This window comes from Hypoxylon trugodes (genome assembly GCF_022578975.1).
Source record: "Hypoxylon trugodes strain CBS 135444 unplaced genomic scaffold F4822scaffold_1, whole genome shotgun sequence".
Lineage (NCBI taxonomy): Eukaryota > Fungi > Ascomycota > Sordariomycetes > Xylariales > Hypoxylaceae > Hypoxylon > Hypoxylon trugodes.
Window position 1 is genome coordinate 2,589,508 of NW_026250016.1, and position 18,477 is coordinate 2,607,984.

An 18,477-nucleotide genomic window follows, 5' to 3' on the forward strand; every position below is an offset into this window, starting at 1 on the left:
CTTTTGAATCCTTAGCGCCGCGACTCATCAATTCGTGACCATCCCGAATCCAGGGAACAACGCTGTTCAAAAAAGGCGACTATCGTGTCTATCCACTCGGCTTATCGCCGAGGTTTTGACGAGTCCCCTGCTGCATAAAGGGTCAAGACTTGAGACCCGGTCAGGACAAGCTGATGTGCTGCCCTCTGTGGTGGCCGGAGACACGGGCCGTCGCTGGGATCTAATATGATTCCGGCACATGACGAGCTCGTTTGTGGGGGGTCATCCCAAATCAAAAACTGGACCCTTGTTCTCTCTGTCTCTCTCGTTTCTATCTAGGCCGCACCACACAGGCGCGCACACACCACGCACATGCGCTACAAGTACAAGCTCCAATTACCCCGCGGCGGAGATGGTTGCTATGGGCTATGTGGGTATGAATGGTTTGGAGATACAGCCATGATTGTATAGGCCTGTTGTTCTCGGTCGTCACGGTCCGACACGGGAGAAAGGGGAAATACCGCCTCTACACTATACCTACACTATATGTCCAAGATGCAGACGCCGAGACTAAGTAAAGCTTCGCAAGGGTATAAGAAGATGCTAGCCTCCATTTCAACGTCGAGCAGTCTTTCTGCTCGGCCTGACTTGACTCGCGCATATCTTTCTCATCGTCTCCTGCTGTCTCGCTGCTTTTTACGAGATCGTCTGCAGTCTTGGCTGTGTCCAGAACAAGAATATCCGTTTTCCCGGTTGAGATCGAAACGCTAGTGGGCAGCTTCGAATAGCCTAGATATTTCCTTATCGCCCGCCCTTTGCGCACTCGGACAACCTCTTCAACATGTCCTTACCCTCAGATTTCCTGTGGGGTTTCGCTACAGCCGCGTGAGTACCGCCAGGCGCACTTCTTTGCACAGATATTGCAGCCGTACCTTCACCCTTGGGACATGAGCTTTGCCGCTAACCTCAGCCTTTCTCCCAATGTAGCTACCAGGTAGAGGGCGCTACCCAACAAGATGGCCGCGGCCCAACCATCTGGGATACCTTCTGTGCCATTCCGGGCAAGATTGCGGATGGAACCGACGGCTCAGTTGCTTGCGATTCATATAACAGAACCGCAGAAGACATTGCTCTTCTGAAGAGGCTGGGCTCTACCTGCTATCGTTTCTCTTTGTCGTGGGCGAGAATCATCCCCCTCGGTGGCCGAAATGACCCCATCAACCAAGCTGGTATCGACCACTATGTTAAGTTCGTTGATGACTTACTTGAGGCTGGCATCGTACCTTTCATCACACTTCTACATTGGGATGTCCCAGATGAGCTCGACAAGCGATATGGTGGCCTCCTAAACAGGCAGGAGTTCCCTCTCGACTTTGAGCACTATGCTCGTGTCGTCTTCAAGTCAATCCCCAAGTGTAAAAACTGGATCACATTCAACGAGCCCTGGTGCAGTTCAATCCTTGGATACAGTACCGGGTTCTTCGCCCCCGGTCACACTTCCAACCGAGCCAAGTCTGCTATTGGTGACTCTAGCCGAGAGCCTTGGATTGTTGGTCACAACCTTCTCCTCGCCCATGGCAGAGCTGTGAAGGTATATCGAGAGGAGTTCAAGCCCACTGATAAGGGCCAGATTGGTATTACCCTGAATGGAGATTACACATACCCATGGGACCCTGAGGACCCAAGAGACGTCGAGGCTGCCAATCGAAAGATTGAATTCGCCATCTCATGGTTCGCGGACCCTATTTACTTTGGCAAATACCCTGACTCGATGCGAAAGCAACTTGGCGACCGATTGCCAGAGTTTACACCCGAAGAGCTAACACTAGTGCACGGTTCTAACGACTTTTACGGCATGAACCACTACACAGCCGACTACGTTAAGCACGGCGACGGCAACCCAGCTCCAGAGGATTTCCTCGGCGACTTATCGACGCACCCTTACAGCAAGAACGGCGACTGCATAGGACCTGAGACCCAATCCTTCTGGCTGCGACCAAACCCTGAGGGTTTCCGTGGCCTGATCAACTGGCTCAGCAAGCGCTACAACTACCCCCCTATCTACGTGACTGAGAATGGTACCAGTATCAAGGGCGAGAACGACCTGAAGGAACCAGAGATCTTAGAAGACGTGTTCCGATATGAATACTTCCGTGACTACGTCAACGCTATGGCTAAAGCTGTAAGTGAAGACGGTTGCAACGTTAAGGGCTACATGGCTTGGTCGCTCATGGATAACTTCGAATGGGCCGAAGGTTATGAGACCCGATTTGGTGTTACCTACGTGAACTATGCGGACGGACAGCAACGGAAAGAGAAGTACAGCGCCAAGAAGATGAAGGAGGTCTTCGACGCGGTTATCGAGAAGAAGTAGATAGACTACCAGGCAGGCGCGGAACCGGGCGGTCCGGGATATTCTCTTATGTGGTCGTCTCTTGTGTATGTGTGTTATGAGTCCTCGATACCTCAGGTAATATGGAGTATAATCAGGGTTATTACGGTCATTTAGGGAATGATAATTCTCGTTCAGATATCATACTACGTTGTTGAGGTGATTCTAAAGTAACCCAATTTAAGCGCTGGTCGCCTACGTGAATGTTAAGTTTTCGTGTCGAAGATATATCGGATGGTAAAAAATGATACTACCGCCGTTAGCCGATGCGTATACATTTATGCCGGTGATTTTTACCAAAAAACATATTTTGGGCCTATTTTGAAGCAATGAAACGATGATATATCGCTTCGACTTTTGATGCTACAGTTCGTTAGGAATCTTCTTCGCATGATACAATTCGAATCCTTCGGAAAGCTAGCTATCCAGAAAGATGTAACTTGCCGGGGCTCGGAAAGGAGCCGTAGAACTTTTGTAGCTTTTCGTGGGATTGAGTCTTGGCTTAATGCTTAGAATAGATTATAAGACCATCGTGGAGCGTGTTAACATCGTCTAATGATTGCAAATTGATTACTCTCCCACGACTAGTCTTCCTTTGGACAATAACAAATGTCGATCAAATTTACTAGATAGATTAGAACCAGATTTTGAGTACAGCTTTGTTGTTCTTGTTTTACCATATGTGTAGAATTAGGAAGATATTTCCAAGATTTTGACACATGGCGAAAGCGCATTGATACTACCCTTTTACCTTTAACTGCTGTGACTCGGCGAAAAAGCCATATTATGGCGGCTATTTTGTACTTAATTTTTATGGTTTGTCGTTTTACTAAGTCCTATTTTAATCTCCCTTCTCTTTTCCAGATGGCTACTATGACTTGTTCATCTGGAGCTATTACCATAAGGGGATGCCCGCTCGAACCAGATAAGTCCACCCGGCCGAGGATGGTCGTAATATGGCAATATTTCGATTCGGGATTCAATGCTTAGATGTGCTTAGTGTAAACGAAAGAAGCCAGTTTTAGGTTCTTACCAAGATCCTTCCCTTGCGGCTCCTTGAAGGGATCCTACGGCATATCCTTTACCGAAATCCTGAGCGTGGCACTCCGAGTTTAATATCACATCATGATAGCTCCTCTTTGTTCGATTGTTACTTGCAGCAGGATTCCATACATGTCGGTGAGCTTAGCAAGTATTCAGAGAGGAAGTGAGTCACATGGGCCTATTCTAGATTACTAGTCCCATGAAAAGGCGTATGATTATGCATGAGATTCTCATTCAGTTATGACCCCTATTTTCCCTGTCCAATTGGCCACCTAAATTACACATAACGCCCTGTTGTCCTAATAGTAACCTCGAACCTCAGCCAAAACCATTTATGATATCTTATTTCTTCAAACCCCTTAGTTGTTCACCCCCTTTTTTTAAGGCTGTCTCTTCGCAGCAAGATCGTGTAGATCGCCTGTCTCGCCGACTTGTACTCTGCCGCCCGAATTCTCGTCGGCCTTCTTCGGTCCGCTTCTCACCGCGCCGTCGACTTTGTCTTTTAGTGCTTCGTCGTGGACTTCCATGTTGGCGTCGAGGTCCGATTGGGTGGTGTTGCCGAAGGTCGAAGATGTCTCGTCAATGATGTTCCTATGCGCAGAGATTAGTACGAATTTACTCGTCGAAGTTGGACTACGGAGGTATGGTAATTCGTTTTTATGAGGGAAGAGAGACTTACTGAGCCTGGCCGTTCTGGTGCGAGTCTAGTGGTGTCTGCTCGAGCTCAGACGAGTGACCTCCTCGTGAATCAGTCATCTTGATAGCGTCTCGTGGTCTGAAGTTTTTGCAAATTTGTAGAATTTAAAAAAAGACTTTGGCATATAGTTTTTGACATATGAAAGAGCTAGGTATATGTATATGTATAAGAGGCTTCAGTTGGTATCACCGAAATATGTGGGGAGGATCGGGTGCGATGACGTATGTTGAGGTCATACCTATCTGTCTACTAGGAAGTATGTAAGGACCAGTTATGGACCTGCCTTAGGCTTAGGATTTTCCACACAAGGGATATGTGAAACTTAATAATATTAGATGAGTTGCATAAGATCGAAGCCGGTCATGAGCAAGGGAACTAATTGATCTACCCGCGTACCTACGTCAACCCCGAACTTGACAGGTAAATTGGGTGTCTCCGGTCTACTAAGGCATGACGACTATGTTCCAACTAACAAAGAGAATTTAAAGTCCACTCCCCTTTATTTGTGATGACTAGGCCGATATTTTTATCATTAAAGGGAGCTAATGTACTTACCTAGGTGGGTAGAGTTGGTTTGACTTCGGAGAATCAGTAAAATTATACTAGGTGCTCATTCTCACATGAAAAGCAACTCAAGCCAGCCACTTCTGATTTCTCAGGTCTGGCGACATATCGCCACATACTCACCTCCGCGAGCCCCGAAGATCCGAACGCCAAAAAGTTGTGTATTGTTACACACGGCGGGCCACACCCCAATACGAGTAACATTATAACTCCGAGGAAAGTGGTGTCATGATTTTTTGAAATACTATGGCTGTTTAGTTACCGTTTTTCTTCATTGGACTTGGTTGAGTCGTTGTTTGATGCTCGAAGTGAGGCAATGCTGTCATCTATGAGAGAAATCTCAGCGTCGATCCTGAGGATTTTCTCTTCGAGCTTTTCTTCATAATCCCTGTCGGAAAGCCGTTGCAGAGGACTGTATTTCGAATCAAGCCAACCTGACTTAGGCTTGGATTCGTTAGCTCTGAAGGTGGTTTTATAGACCTGAGTTATGTATGTGCTGGTAGTTCCGAGAGTGCCAAAGACTAGGATCCCGGGTATGATGTTTCTAGGTCCTCCTACACGCTGGTTAGTTGCAGTTCGGAGTATATTTGTCGGCATGACTCACGAAACATTCCCCCAACCATGCCAGACACGCCACCAGCTATTCCGCTGGCCGCCACTAGGCCTGACCGGGATAGATTTTCTTCACCACCCCAAGCATGCCAAAGAAGACTCCTCGAAGCTAAAATATCGTCAGTTCCCCGATAAAAAGGATCGGAGGAAAACATATCTCACCCATATAACTAGATCCAAGAGCAAACCACTGGAGACCGGCAAACAAGGCAAATAACGCCGGTGGCGCCGATCGTACAATGCCGGAACCGGCTCCTACTACCAAACCAATTCCGCCTAGATCATATTAGCAATGATGATAAACAATATTTTAGTTAAGGGGTGAATTTACCTGTCAAGGCCCCTGTTTGTAATGATTTTTTCCCTATTTCCATAAGCTCGTTTGCCGAAGGCATTTCGTTTTCAGCATGCCTCGGAATAGGGGTTGGCCGCTGAGGCGTTGGCTGCTCGGATGGGGGAGCCATGCTTGCGGGTAACTCGGCAGAAATTAGGAAGGCCAATGCCGTAGCTAATGTCTATCTGACAATGGAATTTCCAAAAAAATATGCTGTCAGTAAATCAGGCACCGACAGCTCTGAAAAAATTATATTAAAATTTCTGCAAAGGTCTCAGAAAGGGAACAGAAAGGTCAAAGAAGAAAGAAGTATTCTTCAAGGTTCACATGCATTAGTGGATTAATGTGGCATCAATCACCTAGAGATGCAGTTGATGCAGTTGATGCAGTTGATGCGAGATGATTGGGAAAACCGTTTGAAGTACAAACGAGCTCTATTTGATTGGAGGCGGTTCCTGAGCTGAAGAGTTCCAAGGTTAACGGATTAAGATGGACGTAGTACTTTAGGTAGCTCTCTCTTTTTTTCTCTTCTCCAGTTCGCTCCATCGGCTGTAATTGAACCCTGTGCCCCTCCTTTAGTTCCCTCGTTCCCTCTGCTAAAAAAAAAAAAGGTACTTTCTGTATAAGTACCTTGCTAGCGGGACCCAGTGAAAATTGCCCGTCCAATAAATACATGTGGTGTGAAAAGGTCAGTTGTGTGGGTTTGTGCGGTATGCTCGCAAGCGCATCCAGTCTACACCTTCGTGTTGGTCATTATGTATTGTAAAAGTACCTACCCACCTACCTAGGTATACGATGGCAGGTATCTGTAATATTATTTCGGAAAGAATGTTAACTTTTTAACAACTATAATTATCTAAGACTTAGATATTTCATTATTTCAATAATAATAATAATACTTGTATAATTAATTATGTATAGATCATAAAATGAGTAGGCTGAATTATTATGTTAGTGTTCGATCGGCGCTTAAGCTAACCGCCCTACTTCAAATATTAGAAAGAACGTGTGCGTATGGGTAGATACCTAGGTACCTAAGATCTACTAAAAATTCCTATCGATTACACATAGCAGGTGCGAGTTTGGTTTAGAATGCTGAACCCCGCCATCAAATATTAAGTGCGGTACTTAAGAAATTTGTACTTGCTAGACTGAATTGTTTCCCCCCAAGCGTTCCTCATACGTTGCGAAAAAATTAAGCTAGCCCTCCCGGCCTTTTTTTCACAGCATTTCATATTTTTTTTTTTTCTTCGTCGACGAAACTTTTCGGTTTCTTCGCCAATCCCGCAAACTTTTCGGCATTCAACCGTATCATACCAATCGACTTGTCGGATTGGCATCAGTGAAATTTCGCTGCTGCCATACCGTCTCTACCCAATTTATCTGATCGCTCACCGAAGAACTAGCATTAGTTTCTTCGGCGATTCATCTGCTGCCTGCGCGCGACGGCTTTGAAGAGCGTTGCGCGAGGCTAAAACACCGCAATCATGGGTATGTGCCCCCGGTTACATGGCCCAATACTGCCCTCCGAGACTTGATACTGACAATTGACGTATTACAGCGCCCAAGAAGAAGGAGCAGAAGATGTCCCTCGGGGCTTTTCTGCAGGAAGAGAGTCAGTCCCGCCCTCCCCTTTATCCCTTTCTCGCCTTCTCGCCTTCTCGTATCCTCCTCCACATCGCTGTCGTTCCGCCATCGGACGAGACATCCTTCCACATCAATTCGAGCGGCCAAACCATTTTTGCGACTTTACTAACATATACTAGAGTACGGTGGATCATGGGCTGATGAAGTTGAGGACTCTTTTGGTAGGTCATATCTCCCATCCCTAGGACATATTTAATTCCGCGCCTTGACTTAACCCAGCTAACCTAATATAACATATAGGCTCTCAGCCTTTGCCCACCACGTCTAGTGAGCGACGAACTGGCGGTTTCTCCAGCTATGGAGCCGGCGGCAACAACGACCGTGGTATGCGAAGATATTATTCTGTTATTACCGATCAGCTACTAATTCATATTTTACAAAGGCTACTACACTCGCGATTCCTATGCTACCCAGGCTCCTGCTCAACTCCCAACTAAACCCCCCTACACCGCTCATCTTGGAAATCTATCCTACGATGCTACAACCGAATCCGTCACCGACTTCTTTCAGGACTGCGAGCTTTCCAGTGTCCGAATTATCGAGGACAAGATCGAGCAGCGACCCAAAGGATTTGCCTACGCTGAATTTGCAAACGTAGAAGGTCTGAAGAAGGCTTTGACCCTGGATGGAACTAGCTTCCAAGGCCGTACCATTAGAATCAAGATCGCGGATCCTCGTAAGTCAACTTGAAAATAAATATTTAGTGAGTGCTTGTACTGACAGGTCTCTAGCCAAGGAACGCCAGGACCGTGGCGAATCGGCCCGTGATCTCAGCAGCTGGGAACGAAAAGGCCCTCTGGCCGACCTTCCGTCTCGTGGTGGTGGCGGCGGCGGTGATAGACGCCCCTCGGAGTTTAGTGAGCGTCGTGGACCTGGCCCGCGGGATGCACCATCTGATGATGGCAAGGTACGCGACTTCGGCAACTGGGAGCGCAAGGGCCCATTATCTCCTCTTCCCGCTGCCGAACGACCTGCAGGTTCGCGGGATAGCAGCCGTCCCCGAACTAACGACGCCAACCGTGGCGAATCCTTCCGAAAAGATCGTAGGACTTCTCCGGCCACTTGGGGTGAAGGTCGTCAAGAAGGTTCCCGACCCCCTAGAGAGTTTAAAGAGCGAGCGGAGCGTCCTGAGCGTCCCGAGCGCCCTGAGCGCGCTCCGACTGCAGCGGATCTTGACAACCAGTGGCGTAGCAATATGAGGCCTGATCGCACTGTCAAGTCCCCCGAGCAATCCCGTGACGGTAGTGAGGCACCGCCATCCCCTGCTACTAGCTCGGCTGCTGCCCCCGCTCCCGCTGGTCGTCCCCGACTAAACCTCAAGAAGCGAACTGTGTCTGATTCGCCAGACGTGGCGTCTCCCGGACTTCCCCCATCCGCAGATGGCGATAATAAAGCGAGCCCCTTCGGTGCTGCTCGTCCTATTGATACGGCTGCAAAAGAGCGGGAGATCGCCGAGAAGAAGGAGCAACAGCTCAAGGAAAAACGGGAGGCGGACGAGAAGGCGAAGGAGGAACGTCGAATCGCAAAAGAGGCTGCGGCAAAGGAAGCCGCTGAGAAGGCCGCCGCTGAAGCAGAAAAGGCGAAGGCTGAGCCAGTCGAGGAGAAGCCGGAGGTCGCAACTGAGTCGAAGGAGGAACCAAAGGCTGAGGGCGCCCAGAACGGCGGTGCCGCGGAGCAGAAGTTGCCGATTCGACCCAAGGAGAATGTTCAGAACCCCAAGTCCAGAGCAACTGAGAGCGGCAACTGGCGAACATCATCGGGAGAGCAGCGTCCGGCTCGCGGTGGGTATGTTAACGCCCAACGAGGCCGTGGCGAAGCTCGAGGACGCGGTGGTGCGCCACGAGGACCGCGTGGAAATTATGAGGGAAGACCTGCTCGAGCTAATGGAAACTCGCCCGCTTCCCCGCAACAGCCCGCTCAACCCTCATCTCCTGCCCCGACAACTGAATCAGCCCCGGCGCAGGAAGCCGATGGTTGGACTACTGTCCCGGCAAAAGGTGGCCGCCGCAACCAAGGCGCGCGTGCTTAAACGAGGGATCGGCCATGTATAAAAATCAGAATTTCCAATGCTCAGGCTTGTGGGGGGTGGGAGTTCATTGGCACCATAATACCTTATGGACATGAAATGCGAAAACATTGATCTTTTTTTTCCCTATTCCTAATTACCCTTTTGACATTGTGACGGCTGCCTTACTATCACGGTCATGAGATTGAACACTGTTTTTACGCCCCCCATTCTAAGTACCGTATATACCCACATCATACATCAACCCACGCCTACTCGGGAAAGCTGTCGGTAGCACTGTACGACAGAAATTTGAGGGCGCCTCCATAACGTATTTGGCTTTGCTTTATACTAAACCACGCGGTTTGAGTTGATACTATCACCTCGCACCAGTCAGGCTATTTACACTCGTCGTTCTACACTAATAGGTATTTCAAAATTTGATTTGCCGAAATGGTCTTTCGCAACTATTCCCCGGAATGAAGAGCACGAATAAGGGATGATAATTGGTTGTTTCCATCGAATCTAACGTCCACATTACGAATTTGTCAACCGAGGGATTCGATATAGGAAGCCATTGGACGGGGCAGGGCGAAGGGGGGTGGTAGGTCTGTTCATCGAGCAGAATGGCGGGCGGGCGTGCATGTGAAAGGGGAAGAGGAACGGATGAATGGGTGGCCGGACATCACGAAGAGAAATGGATCTGTTTTTTTTTTTTTTCACATGCGTTTCCGTAAAAAAAGTTCGTTGTTAGGAGTTTGCGGACGGGGTCAGGAACATTCTGCCTTGTTTTTTTTTTAAATTACTATTTTTCTCCTTTTTGGTTTCCTCGTATTTGTGTTTTCACCCTGTTTTAGTCAGTCTGCTTGATGAGTTATGATGGAAGGGGACGGGATAGTTTGCAACTCAGGTACTCATGTTCATGTGTGTTGGAGGGGGATGATCTTGATGATTCATGATCTAGCTGGCTTTTGTCGTCCCACGCAACTCGAGTGGCTAGTCGAGTGGAGGCAAGCAGACCAGACAGACGGGCAGATACTTGTTCATATAGACATCGGCATAAGAAATGCGAAAACGTTTTGCCAAGTAAATATGTTTCTCGTATGAAAATTGTGCTTGTTGTAAAAGTTTAGTCTCCGTTCTTAATGGTATCTTCTGCATAATTACATCCTGACTGATCGCCTCTGCCACTTCTACGAGTGGCCTTCCAAGTTGATTATCAATTTACTTCTTAAACACCTGTGCTCCTAAGCGCTCAATATCTCTCCCCTCAGGAGTATTTTTGCCAGCGGCCTCGAATAGACGAGCCCATGCCTCGGCATCTCGGGCTTTGACGGCTTCTTCCGCGGCCTTAACGCGCATACCGCACTTCTCGTACATGGTGATTGAGGCGCCGGGCTCTAGGTTCGTACACTTGGGGATAAATGTAGCTGCCAGGCGGGCGTTGCCCGCTTGCAGGATTTGGTTGTAAAAGGGCTAGATGAGAATGGGCGATTAGCATGAGGATAGTTGAAACGAGAAAGTATGGAACCTTGATTTACTTCCCAGCCGATCGGGCTCTTTCTGCTCTTAGCAATGTCCTCGATCTCGTTCCAGTCCCGTTTTGCGACGAGTGCCCGTAGTCTATAGTGAAAGTATTGTTAGCCAGGCATCATTTAAGAGTATAAAAGCGTGGAGCCGTTGACTCACCGAATCCACCAAGCTACCTTCTCGGGAACCTTGAACTCGCTCTGGATTTTCTTGGCTTTGTTATGATATCCCAGTCGAATTAGCTTAAATAATGTTTCGTTGACACTTAGACCGGTAAAGGTATCTGTCAAGTCGCGATCCAGTGCCTCTTGCATACGTAGAAGCGTTGCTGCCTCCTTCAAGGCGGTTAGTTCGAAATGGTTCTCTCTTGAATCGGAGAGCAGTTTTGCAGCGAGTGTTAATTTGTCGCCTGATGTACGCGCATCGGGCTGGTTTAATGCTTCGCGAATAAACACACCGGCGCCATCTACCCGACGGTCGTCTTGATAATATAGGTCCTTGAGAAGAGCATTATCACCTTCTAGCGCAGCTGAAGCCTCAACAAGTGCTGTAGCTGTCGGTCGTGCGTTGATCACGCGGAAGAAGGATGCTAACGGGAGTTTCTTCTTCAACTCAAGGAGCACGAAAATGATTAAATCAGAATCACCGCTCTCAATTGCTTTGTCAAGTGCAATTTCATCCTCTTCCATGCTCAGGAGGAGTGGTACTTGTCGTCCGGCACGAGGCTCATGGTTGAGGAGTTCTGTAGCCAATCGGCCACGGCCCTCGTCATAGGCGGCGCGGGCAATGGCTTCGAAGGAGATACCTGGCTTACCCGAGAGCTTCTCCACAACTAATCGGCAGATCGAGTCGTCATCTTCTGTTCCAATTCGGACCTTGGCGGATGCCCAATGGACATAAATTCGATCCGTAGGAAGACGTAAGTACCCGGCTATACGAATCGCAAGTAAATATTCATGACGGTTGATGAGTCTTTGGATTAACCCCTCGGGGGTAAGCCGTTGGTATTGTTCGTATGACAAGGGCAAGCCGATTTCGTAATACCGTACAGCATTAATTACTCGCAGGGTCTCGCACATGTCAACGAAGTCGTCGCTATTGTATATATCTAGAACTGATTTGCCAAAGGAAGCAGCCTTGAGTAATTGCTTCTGCCAATGGGCATTGAATTCATGCCCAGCAGCAGCAACACACGTGTCGACTGCTTCGACAAGATTGGGTCTTATCAGTTGTATGTTATCATCTGCTTTAGGAGATTGATTTTCAAGCTGTTCTACGGCGTCTAGTAGAACGGATGCCGGGGACTCGCTTCCAAAGCGGAAAACTTCCTCCGTGACATCTGGTACTTTTTGGATAAAATCGCAAACATCATTGGTAATTAGTCGTACACCATCGTGATCTCGAGACAAATTAGTATGTTTCTAAGCAAGGAAGCATTTATTACCCACCTGCGATTACGTGGATGCGGCCTTCGTAGACGTAGGGTGCCACAGCATTATTGGGCCCCACAACATTCACCTCATCTTCCCACGCAATGACAACCGCATCATTACCACACCATTCTAGGTATTTAGGGATGAGCTGAGATCGGGAATCGTATTCACTTAGTCGGCTCTGGAAATCGGCAGTAATGACGTGGGCCTTCCCATCTGCAGCATAGAGGGCTGCGAATTTCCCATTTGGGGATACGCTGATGTGTGAGAATGGACCAATGTCAAGGAATCGATCTTCACATTCAGTCTTATCCACAACGTAGACCGTCTTTCCAATACTTAAGAGCACTTCAACAGATCTCGATAGAGTGAAACTTGGCGAGATGATGGTCCAGGCGTGGACTTCTCCTTCCGGGGGCATCGTAAGCGCTTTCGGTCGCGGCTCATCGTACGAGGACACAGCAATAAGTGCATTATTAGTGAGCAAGGCTACCATGCCATGATCGTAGAATCGACATGAGTGGACGCCGAAATCTTCAGCTTCGCGACCGAGGGAGAACTGTGTAAAGTCCCCTTGAAGGTTGTAATAACATCTTACGGTACCGTCATAGCTCACTACTAGAAGCTTCTCATCTTCGGACCAGCCGAGGCCTTTGATGGATCCCTTATCCCATCCAATGCTCTTCAGCAGCTTACCAGCGCAACTATATATGTCGATGCTGGGTTTTGATGATTTAGAAGGCTGATAAGATATGATCTTGGTGTCATCTCGACATATGGCTACGCGGAATTAGTGAGGTTCCACGGAGGTATGGGGTCGCGAAGAAGTGAGAGGTACTATGAGTTGTACCTCAAACTCCAAAAGAACAGTACATTTAACGGAGTAATAATTATTAAATAAAAGCAAGAAGATGAATTTTCAAAAATTCCGAATGTGGCTTACCTATGGCGCCACCATATGGAGCACCAGCAACGATATAATTGTCCAAGTCAAGATCCTGGTCGAATACCGCGGTATACAGCTGCGTCTTGCGGTAAAACCGATCTCCCACCCTCTCCCATCCCACAGTCGGATGTGTCGCTTCCATATTCGCCCTACTTCATCATCATTATATCGGGATCATAGTCGAAGGATCGATTACCGTTCTTCAGGGTTTAGATAATACGGTATGATTATTAAAGATGAGGAGCTATTCTTAGAGAGTTAGAGTTAGAAGATTGAATGAATGAAGCTTGGGAAACTCCGTCGGGTAAATTTCGGGTCAAATAATACCTGGTAACTTGTGAAGTTAGGCCCCTACGTAATTGTACCTGACATTCAACTCTATACCCACACGGACCCTTAGTTTAAGCTTCACTCCCCTGTTTTTGATTCGGCTTGCTATAAATACGATAGCAAATGAGATGATAGGATATTGATTAAATTAATATACTTGGGCTGTCTTGCTAGAGGGGATCATACTACCATGCCATTGGAAGTGGTTTTCATGAAAATATGGCACTATTGACTTACATCGTAATGGGTTCATAATCTTTTAGGATTCGAAGATGTCTCAGAAACTAGTCACTAATACCCTACATGATAACGATCGAGGAAAACAATGGCACACGTTTTACTGATTTATTAATAGATGGTATACCTATCTAGCATCAAGGTGTTCTATGTGGCGCCAAATCATCTCAGGTCAATTTCACTTAAAACCTGGGCTTTGGTGTTACCACCCACCATATCGGAATTCCGAGCCTAAGTACAGACAATTCGACCCTACTCCTCGGGTTGGGACATGCGCTATGCATTAGCATGCGAATCATGATTCCCGATTCCCTTAGTAGTCGCTATGTTGTATTAGTACGGTATGCAATTCTAACATCCTGATAGAATCACTTACTCGTATGACTCCTTGGATAAGCATTGGCTACCAGGCGACTACTTGGTTCCTTAGTAGTAGGTACCTAGGTATACTAGTATACCCATACTAGATAGAGATAAGTCTCTAAGCTGTACGTGCTCCAGACTCGTGCGCATTATGCCATGCGCAAATGATGATGATCTACACTCTTTCTTCAAGGTGGAGCTCAACCTTTGCGACCATATCGTTTTTCCATCATCTTCTTGTAATGACCTTTCTTGCCGCTTGTCTTGACGTCTTGAATCTGACCATACTTGCTCTTGAATTTACGAGTAATGTCTTCACTTTCCAGAACCTCTTCAAGAAGAGTACGTTTCCTCTCCTTCTTAGTCAGTCTTGCGGTATAGAAGTCGGTCGGGCCCTCAATTATAGTCCCAACCGATGAGAATTGGGGCACAAGAGCTCTCGAACTGTCCTTGCGGTAAAATCGCTTCGAGTCCAATACATCGCGCATGCGTAATAATTGCAAGTCTTTCTTGAGTTCAGGGGTAAGATCGGTTCGGGGAAGGTTGAACCAAGACGGTCCAGCATCTGCCTTGACAGCCTAGGAAATAGTCAGCGAACAGCATGTACATAGACTGAAGCATATAAATAGAATACGAGGCGAAGAGTCAGAGTAACTATGATATAAATCTATCATTATGGCGTAGCGATGTTACCCATAACGGGAACAGTTACTACTTCAATTAAATTGGGATATTATTTTCATCATTAAAGGGTGATGCCGAGGGCAACATGTGTATGCAATAGGATATTAATCGATCACGTACCATTTCTTTTTTGGGCCGTCGAACCTCGGGTACTCTCACTGACAACTCTCCAGATGTGTTGGCATTGCCCTTTGAGGTAGTTGAGTTAGCTAGCTTTAGCTTCGGGGCCTCTGATTCGGGGACCTTTGCGACATCCGACTTGGAGGGAACTGTAACGGCTTTGCCATCCTGGTCTTGATGTTTCGCTTGCAATCTTAATTCAGCTTCCTTGAGGAGTTGTTCGATTTGGTCGTCCGACAAATCATTCGTTGTCGTCGTGTCTGCCATGGTAGGCGACTGGCTGAAAGAATTGTCAATGAAGTAGAAAGCTTGGGGGGAATAGAAAAAAATAAAAATTTAAAGCTACGAAAATTCTGTCTTGGTCAAACTGTGGCTGTGCTTTCTTAGGTGCATGTGGCTTATGTACATTGTTGGCACGTGTGGCTTCGGCGAATCAGCTGGATACGTTCATGTATCTAGGTACTTCCTCGAAAACCTGCGGGGTTGGTTGGCTTGAGGCCAAAACGGCTACTGCACCCGACATATCGATAATGACGGACTTGCCTGTCGAGGCTTCCCGAGCATCAAGAAAAGTATGTACACCACATACAACATACACCACCCTTGCGATTACTTGTAACCACCCCCCGTACCTGCTGTGTACGCAGCCTTTTCTATCACCAGTGTGATGAGAATAGAGCCTGCCTACGAAGAAAGAAGGCGGTGGTCGCTGATGCCCAACCATATTGCCAGCGCATTGATTTCCCGTCGAGACTGCCCAGTTTTTTTTCGCGGCCAGCCCTACATGTAAAACGCATCGAAGATCTAAGCAATTCTAGAAAATCCATTCACGTCATTGCCCAATCCCGACCAACGCATACATAGAGCTAATTAATACCTAGCTTAGCTTTGAGTTGGTTTAATCAGATCATTCGAAGACATACATAGCGTATACCCGTACATAAACATAACGGTTCATAAGTTAGAGGAGCATAAGCATTTCGTCCAAGTTCATTCAACATTTACCTCTTTCTTCTTCGAACAAGCCTTTTTTTTTTTTTTTTTTTTTTTTTTCATAACCCCTCTTCTTTATTCGAAACTGGTACTTGAGGGATAATTATAAGACATTAATAAGGCATGAGGAGGAACATTGAAGAAAAGAGAGACCTTAAATTTTAAGGTTCAAGTTACGAGATCGAGTGACAAGTTTAAAAGAAAAAAAGGTACATCTGGGAGTGGAGATCTCGGAGCGAGCCGCAAGAGGTGAGCAAACAAACTTTCAAACTAAAAAAGTGAAAAACGAGTACCCGGGAACGAATAATAATTCTCTAACTAACAAAGGGGCAAAAAATCGCCGCGTGTGATAAGGAAAGATCAATCAAATCAATCAATCTCCTCGACCATAATCGTACAAGCAAACCTTGGAACCCCATACAAAAAAGTTACAAAAGTTACAAGTACAAGATTACAAGCGCCATTACAACCTGATCCATTGACTTTTTTTCTCCTCAAAATCTTACGCACGGTCCAACCAACCCACTTCTTCTTCCCCCCTCCTTCCTTCCTACTACCTTATACTTTCCCACTACGCCGATTTAAGCTGGGTTTGTAAAAACACTGGTACAACGTTTTTCACCCCCAGCCTCCCTACCCTGGCCAATCAATCTCACCAATCCAAGGTCGACTTGAATATCTACTGGACCAAAAAGCTCAATTTGTTACATCACCACGCGCACCAAAATCCATTCGACCTTTGCGCCTGTGTAAACAATACATCCCAAGGTCCCTTATTTTTTTGTTTCCTTTTTTATTCTCCGCCGTCGGGAAGCCTGTCGAAGCACCGTGATACTCGACGAGGGAGCAATCCTCGGCAAACGAAAAAAGAGCCAAAAAAAGAAAGCCCACCGCTCGAACTGCTGCATTCGCTGCATTTGCTACCTAGCAACGTTAGGTAGCTAGTCTTTTGTGCGCGTGCAATACCTAGTACCGACCATCGCGCAAAGCATTTCGTTTGCTCCGTCAGCCCCGGTCAAGCTTGTGCGTTCGTTTTCGCGCAACTTTTGAAATAGTCGGCGATCCTCTTTGAATTTGCGCAATTAAGGTTGTAAAAACGGTGCGCATCATCAATTCTTTTTCCAACAAATCAAATTTGTTCCAATTCGATCCAGTCATAATGGACCAATCTTCGTCGAGTCACCCCCAGTCATCGCGAGGAGGAGCTGGGGCGACCGGTGTGTATGATATAGCACACGGAGGTCATTATGGTAAGTACTTCCTTGATTGTATTCTCGCCTTGTCGCGAGTTGCCTTCTCTCGTGCGACGTCGCTAATCATCTCTCCTTCTAGGTGCCAGTGCAGCTGTGAGTCCCACCAACTTTCACTCTCCGCCCTCTCCCCTCTTCGTCAACCCGTCCAATTCCTCTCCTTTTTCTTCTTTCCCGCAATCGAATCTCCTCCTTTGTCGCCATTTGATGCATCAACTAACCTTTCTAGCTTGCGAATTCCGGATTCGCACCCGCAGAGCTCTACACCGGCCCTTGGGCGAATGTCCACCAAGGTCTTCATGGCCAATACAAGGACATTCTTACTACATACTGGCAGAACACAATCAACCATCTCGAGTCCGATCAACATGATTACAAACTACACCAGCTCCCTCTGGCTAGAATCAAGAAAGTCATGAAGGCCGACCCCGAAGTTAAGATGATCTCCGCCGAGGCGCCCATTCTATTTGCGAAGGGATGCGATATATTCATCACCGAGCTTACCATGCGCGCCTGGATCCACGCTGAAGAGAATAAGCGCCGTACACTTCAGCGCTCCGATATTGCGTCTGCACTCGCGAAAAGCGATATGTTTGACTTCCTTATCGACATCGTCCCTCGCGAAGAGGCCAGCCACGCCAAGCGTACGAACCCCGCCCAGACACAATCATCACAAGGCGGTGTACCACCCGCCACACCCGGCAATCAGATCCCTGGCTCACACGGCTTACCTGGTGCCACGAATCACATGGGCGCCCCCGGCGACTACGGCATGGGTGGCCATGCTATGGCGTCGGACCAAGAGTATCGTGGCCCGCCTATGTACAACCAGGTTCAGGCAGGCCCCGGCGGTCCTTACAGCCAGCAACCTACACAAGCCATGTACGGTGACATGGAGGGTATGTACGGTTATCCAGGCATGCCTCAACAGCAGTAGGACAGCCGTGGGGCCTACTTGGGTGCCGCACCTCCTTTGGGATGTGGAACTACATCCGATACCGCCGCTTACCAGTCCGGAAGCAACTCCTACAACCCTGGCTCCAACTCTGAAGAATCTAGAATAAGCTCCACGGGATTGGAAGCTGGTCCTGCAGAGCCTGGATCCCTCTCCAAGTACGATCACGAAAGTCCCAAGGAAGCTATTCGTTACGAGAACTGAGAAGATAGTAGTGAGTTCAAGGCAAATTAATTCCGTCCGAAGTAGAAGAGGTTGCGCCTCGAACAGAATAGGTTTTTGATAAAAGGGTCCATTTGGAGGATATGATAGGACAAGTACATTCCAGATATGAACTCTGTGAATAGACATTTCACGCATTA

The 18,477-nt window shown here is 47.5% G+C and overlaps 7 protein-coding genes across 7 annotated transcripts; 3 read left to right on the forward strand and 4 right to left on the reverse strand.

The window, feature by feature from the left end:
• Positions 1–631: 631 nt before the first annotated feature.
• F4822DRAFT_27326 (glycoside hydrolase family 1 protein) lies at positions 632–2,509 on the forward strand. Its single transcript, XM_051454747.1, has 2 exons — positions 632–864; positions 967–2,509. Exons 1-2 carry the CDS (start codon positions 821–823, stop codon positions 2,351–2,353), a joined length of 1,431 nt encoding a protein of 476 aa, XP_051319617.1. The 5' UTR covers positions 632–820; the 3' UTR covers positions 2,354–2,509.
• Positions 2,510–3,625: 1,116 nt separating this feature from the next.
• On the reverse strand, positions 3,626–4,592 carry F4822DRAFT_386119 (uncharacterized protein). Its single transcript, XM_051456680.1, has 2 exons — positions 4,095–4,592; positions 3,626–4,006 (listed from the first exon to the last, which is right to left on the reverse strand). The coding sequence occupies exons 1-2, from the start codon at positions 4,169–4,171 to the stop codon at positions 3,796–3,798; spliced, it is 288 nt and encodes a 95-aa protein (XP_051319618.1). The 5' UTR covers positions 4,172–4,592; the 3' UTR covers positions 3,626–3,795.
• On the reverse strand, positions 4,593–6,118 carry F4822DRAFT_386121 (uncharacterized protein). Its single transcript, XM_051456681.1, has 4 exons — positions 5,620–6,118; positions 5,451–5,564; positions 5,281–5,397; positions 4,593–5,230 (listed from the first exon to the last, which is right to left on the reverse strand). Exons 1-4 carry the CDS (start codon positions 5,750–5,752, stop codon positions 4,935–4,937), a joined length of 660 nt encoding a protein of 219 aa, XP_051319619.1. The 5' UTR covers positions 5,753–6,118; the 3' UTR covers positions 4,593–4,934.
• Positions 6,119–6,801: 683 nt separating this feature from the next.
• Positions 6,802–9,724, forward strand: F4822DRAFT_27412 (uncharacterized protein). The gene is made up of 6 exons (XM_051454764.1): positions 6,802–7,113; positions 7,184–7,237; positions 7,389–7,430; positions 7,510–7,593; positions 7,652–7,945; positions 8,001–9,724. The coding sequence occupies exons 1-6, from the start codon at positions 7,110–7,112 to the stop codon at positions 9,296–9,298; spliced, it is 1,776 nt and encodes a 591-aa protein (XP_051319620.1). The 5' UTR covers positions 6,802–7,109; the 3' UTR covers positions 9,299–9,724.
• Positions 9,725–10,371: 647 nt separating this feature from the next.
• On the reverse strand, positions 10,372–13,841 carry F4822DRAFT_386124 (vacuolar protein sorting-associated protein 16). Its single transcript, XM_051456682.1, has 5 exons — positions 13,181–13,841; positions 12,253–13,017; positions 10,964–12,203; positions 10,816–10,897; positions 10,372–10,750 (listed from the first exon to the last, which is right to left on the reverse strand). Exons 1-5 carry the CDS (start codon positions 13,323–13,325, stop codon positions 10,499–10,501), a joined length of 2,484 nt encoding a protein of 827 aa, XP_051319621.1. The 5' UTR covers positions 13,326–13,841; the 3' UTR covers positions 10,372–10,498.
• Positions 13,759–15,267, reverse strand: F4822DRAFT_27456 (Fcf2-domain-containing protein). The gene is made up of 2 exons (XM_051454771.1): positions 14,918–15,267; positions 13,759–14,691 (listed from the first exon to the last, which is right to left on the reverse strand). Exons 1-2 carry the CDS (start codon positions 15,182–15,184, stop codon positions 14,314–14,316), a joined length of 645 nt encoding a protein of 214 aa, XP_051319622.1. The 5' UTR covers positions 15,185–15,267; the 3' UTR covers positions 13,759–14,313.
• A 1,113-nt stretch (positions 15,268–16,380) lies between these two features.
• Positions 16,381–18,142, forward strand: F4822DRAFT_27516 (histone-fold-containing protein). The gene is made up of 4 exons (XM_051454780.1): positions 16,381–17,009; positions 17,065–17,160; positions 17,243–17,256; positions 17,390–18,142. Exons 2-4 carry the CDS (start codon positions 17,070–17,072, stop codon positions 18,095–18,097), a joined length of 813 nt encoding a protein of 270 aa, XP_051319623.1. The 5' UTR covers positions 16,381–17,009; positions 17,065–17,069; the 3' UTR covers positions 18,098–18,142.
• The last annotated feature ends 335 nt before the right edge of the window (positions 18,143–18,477 follow it).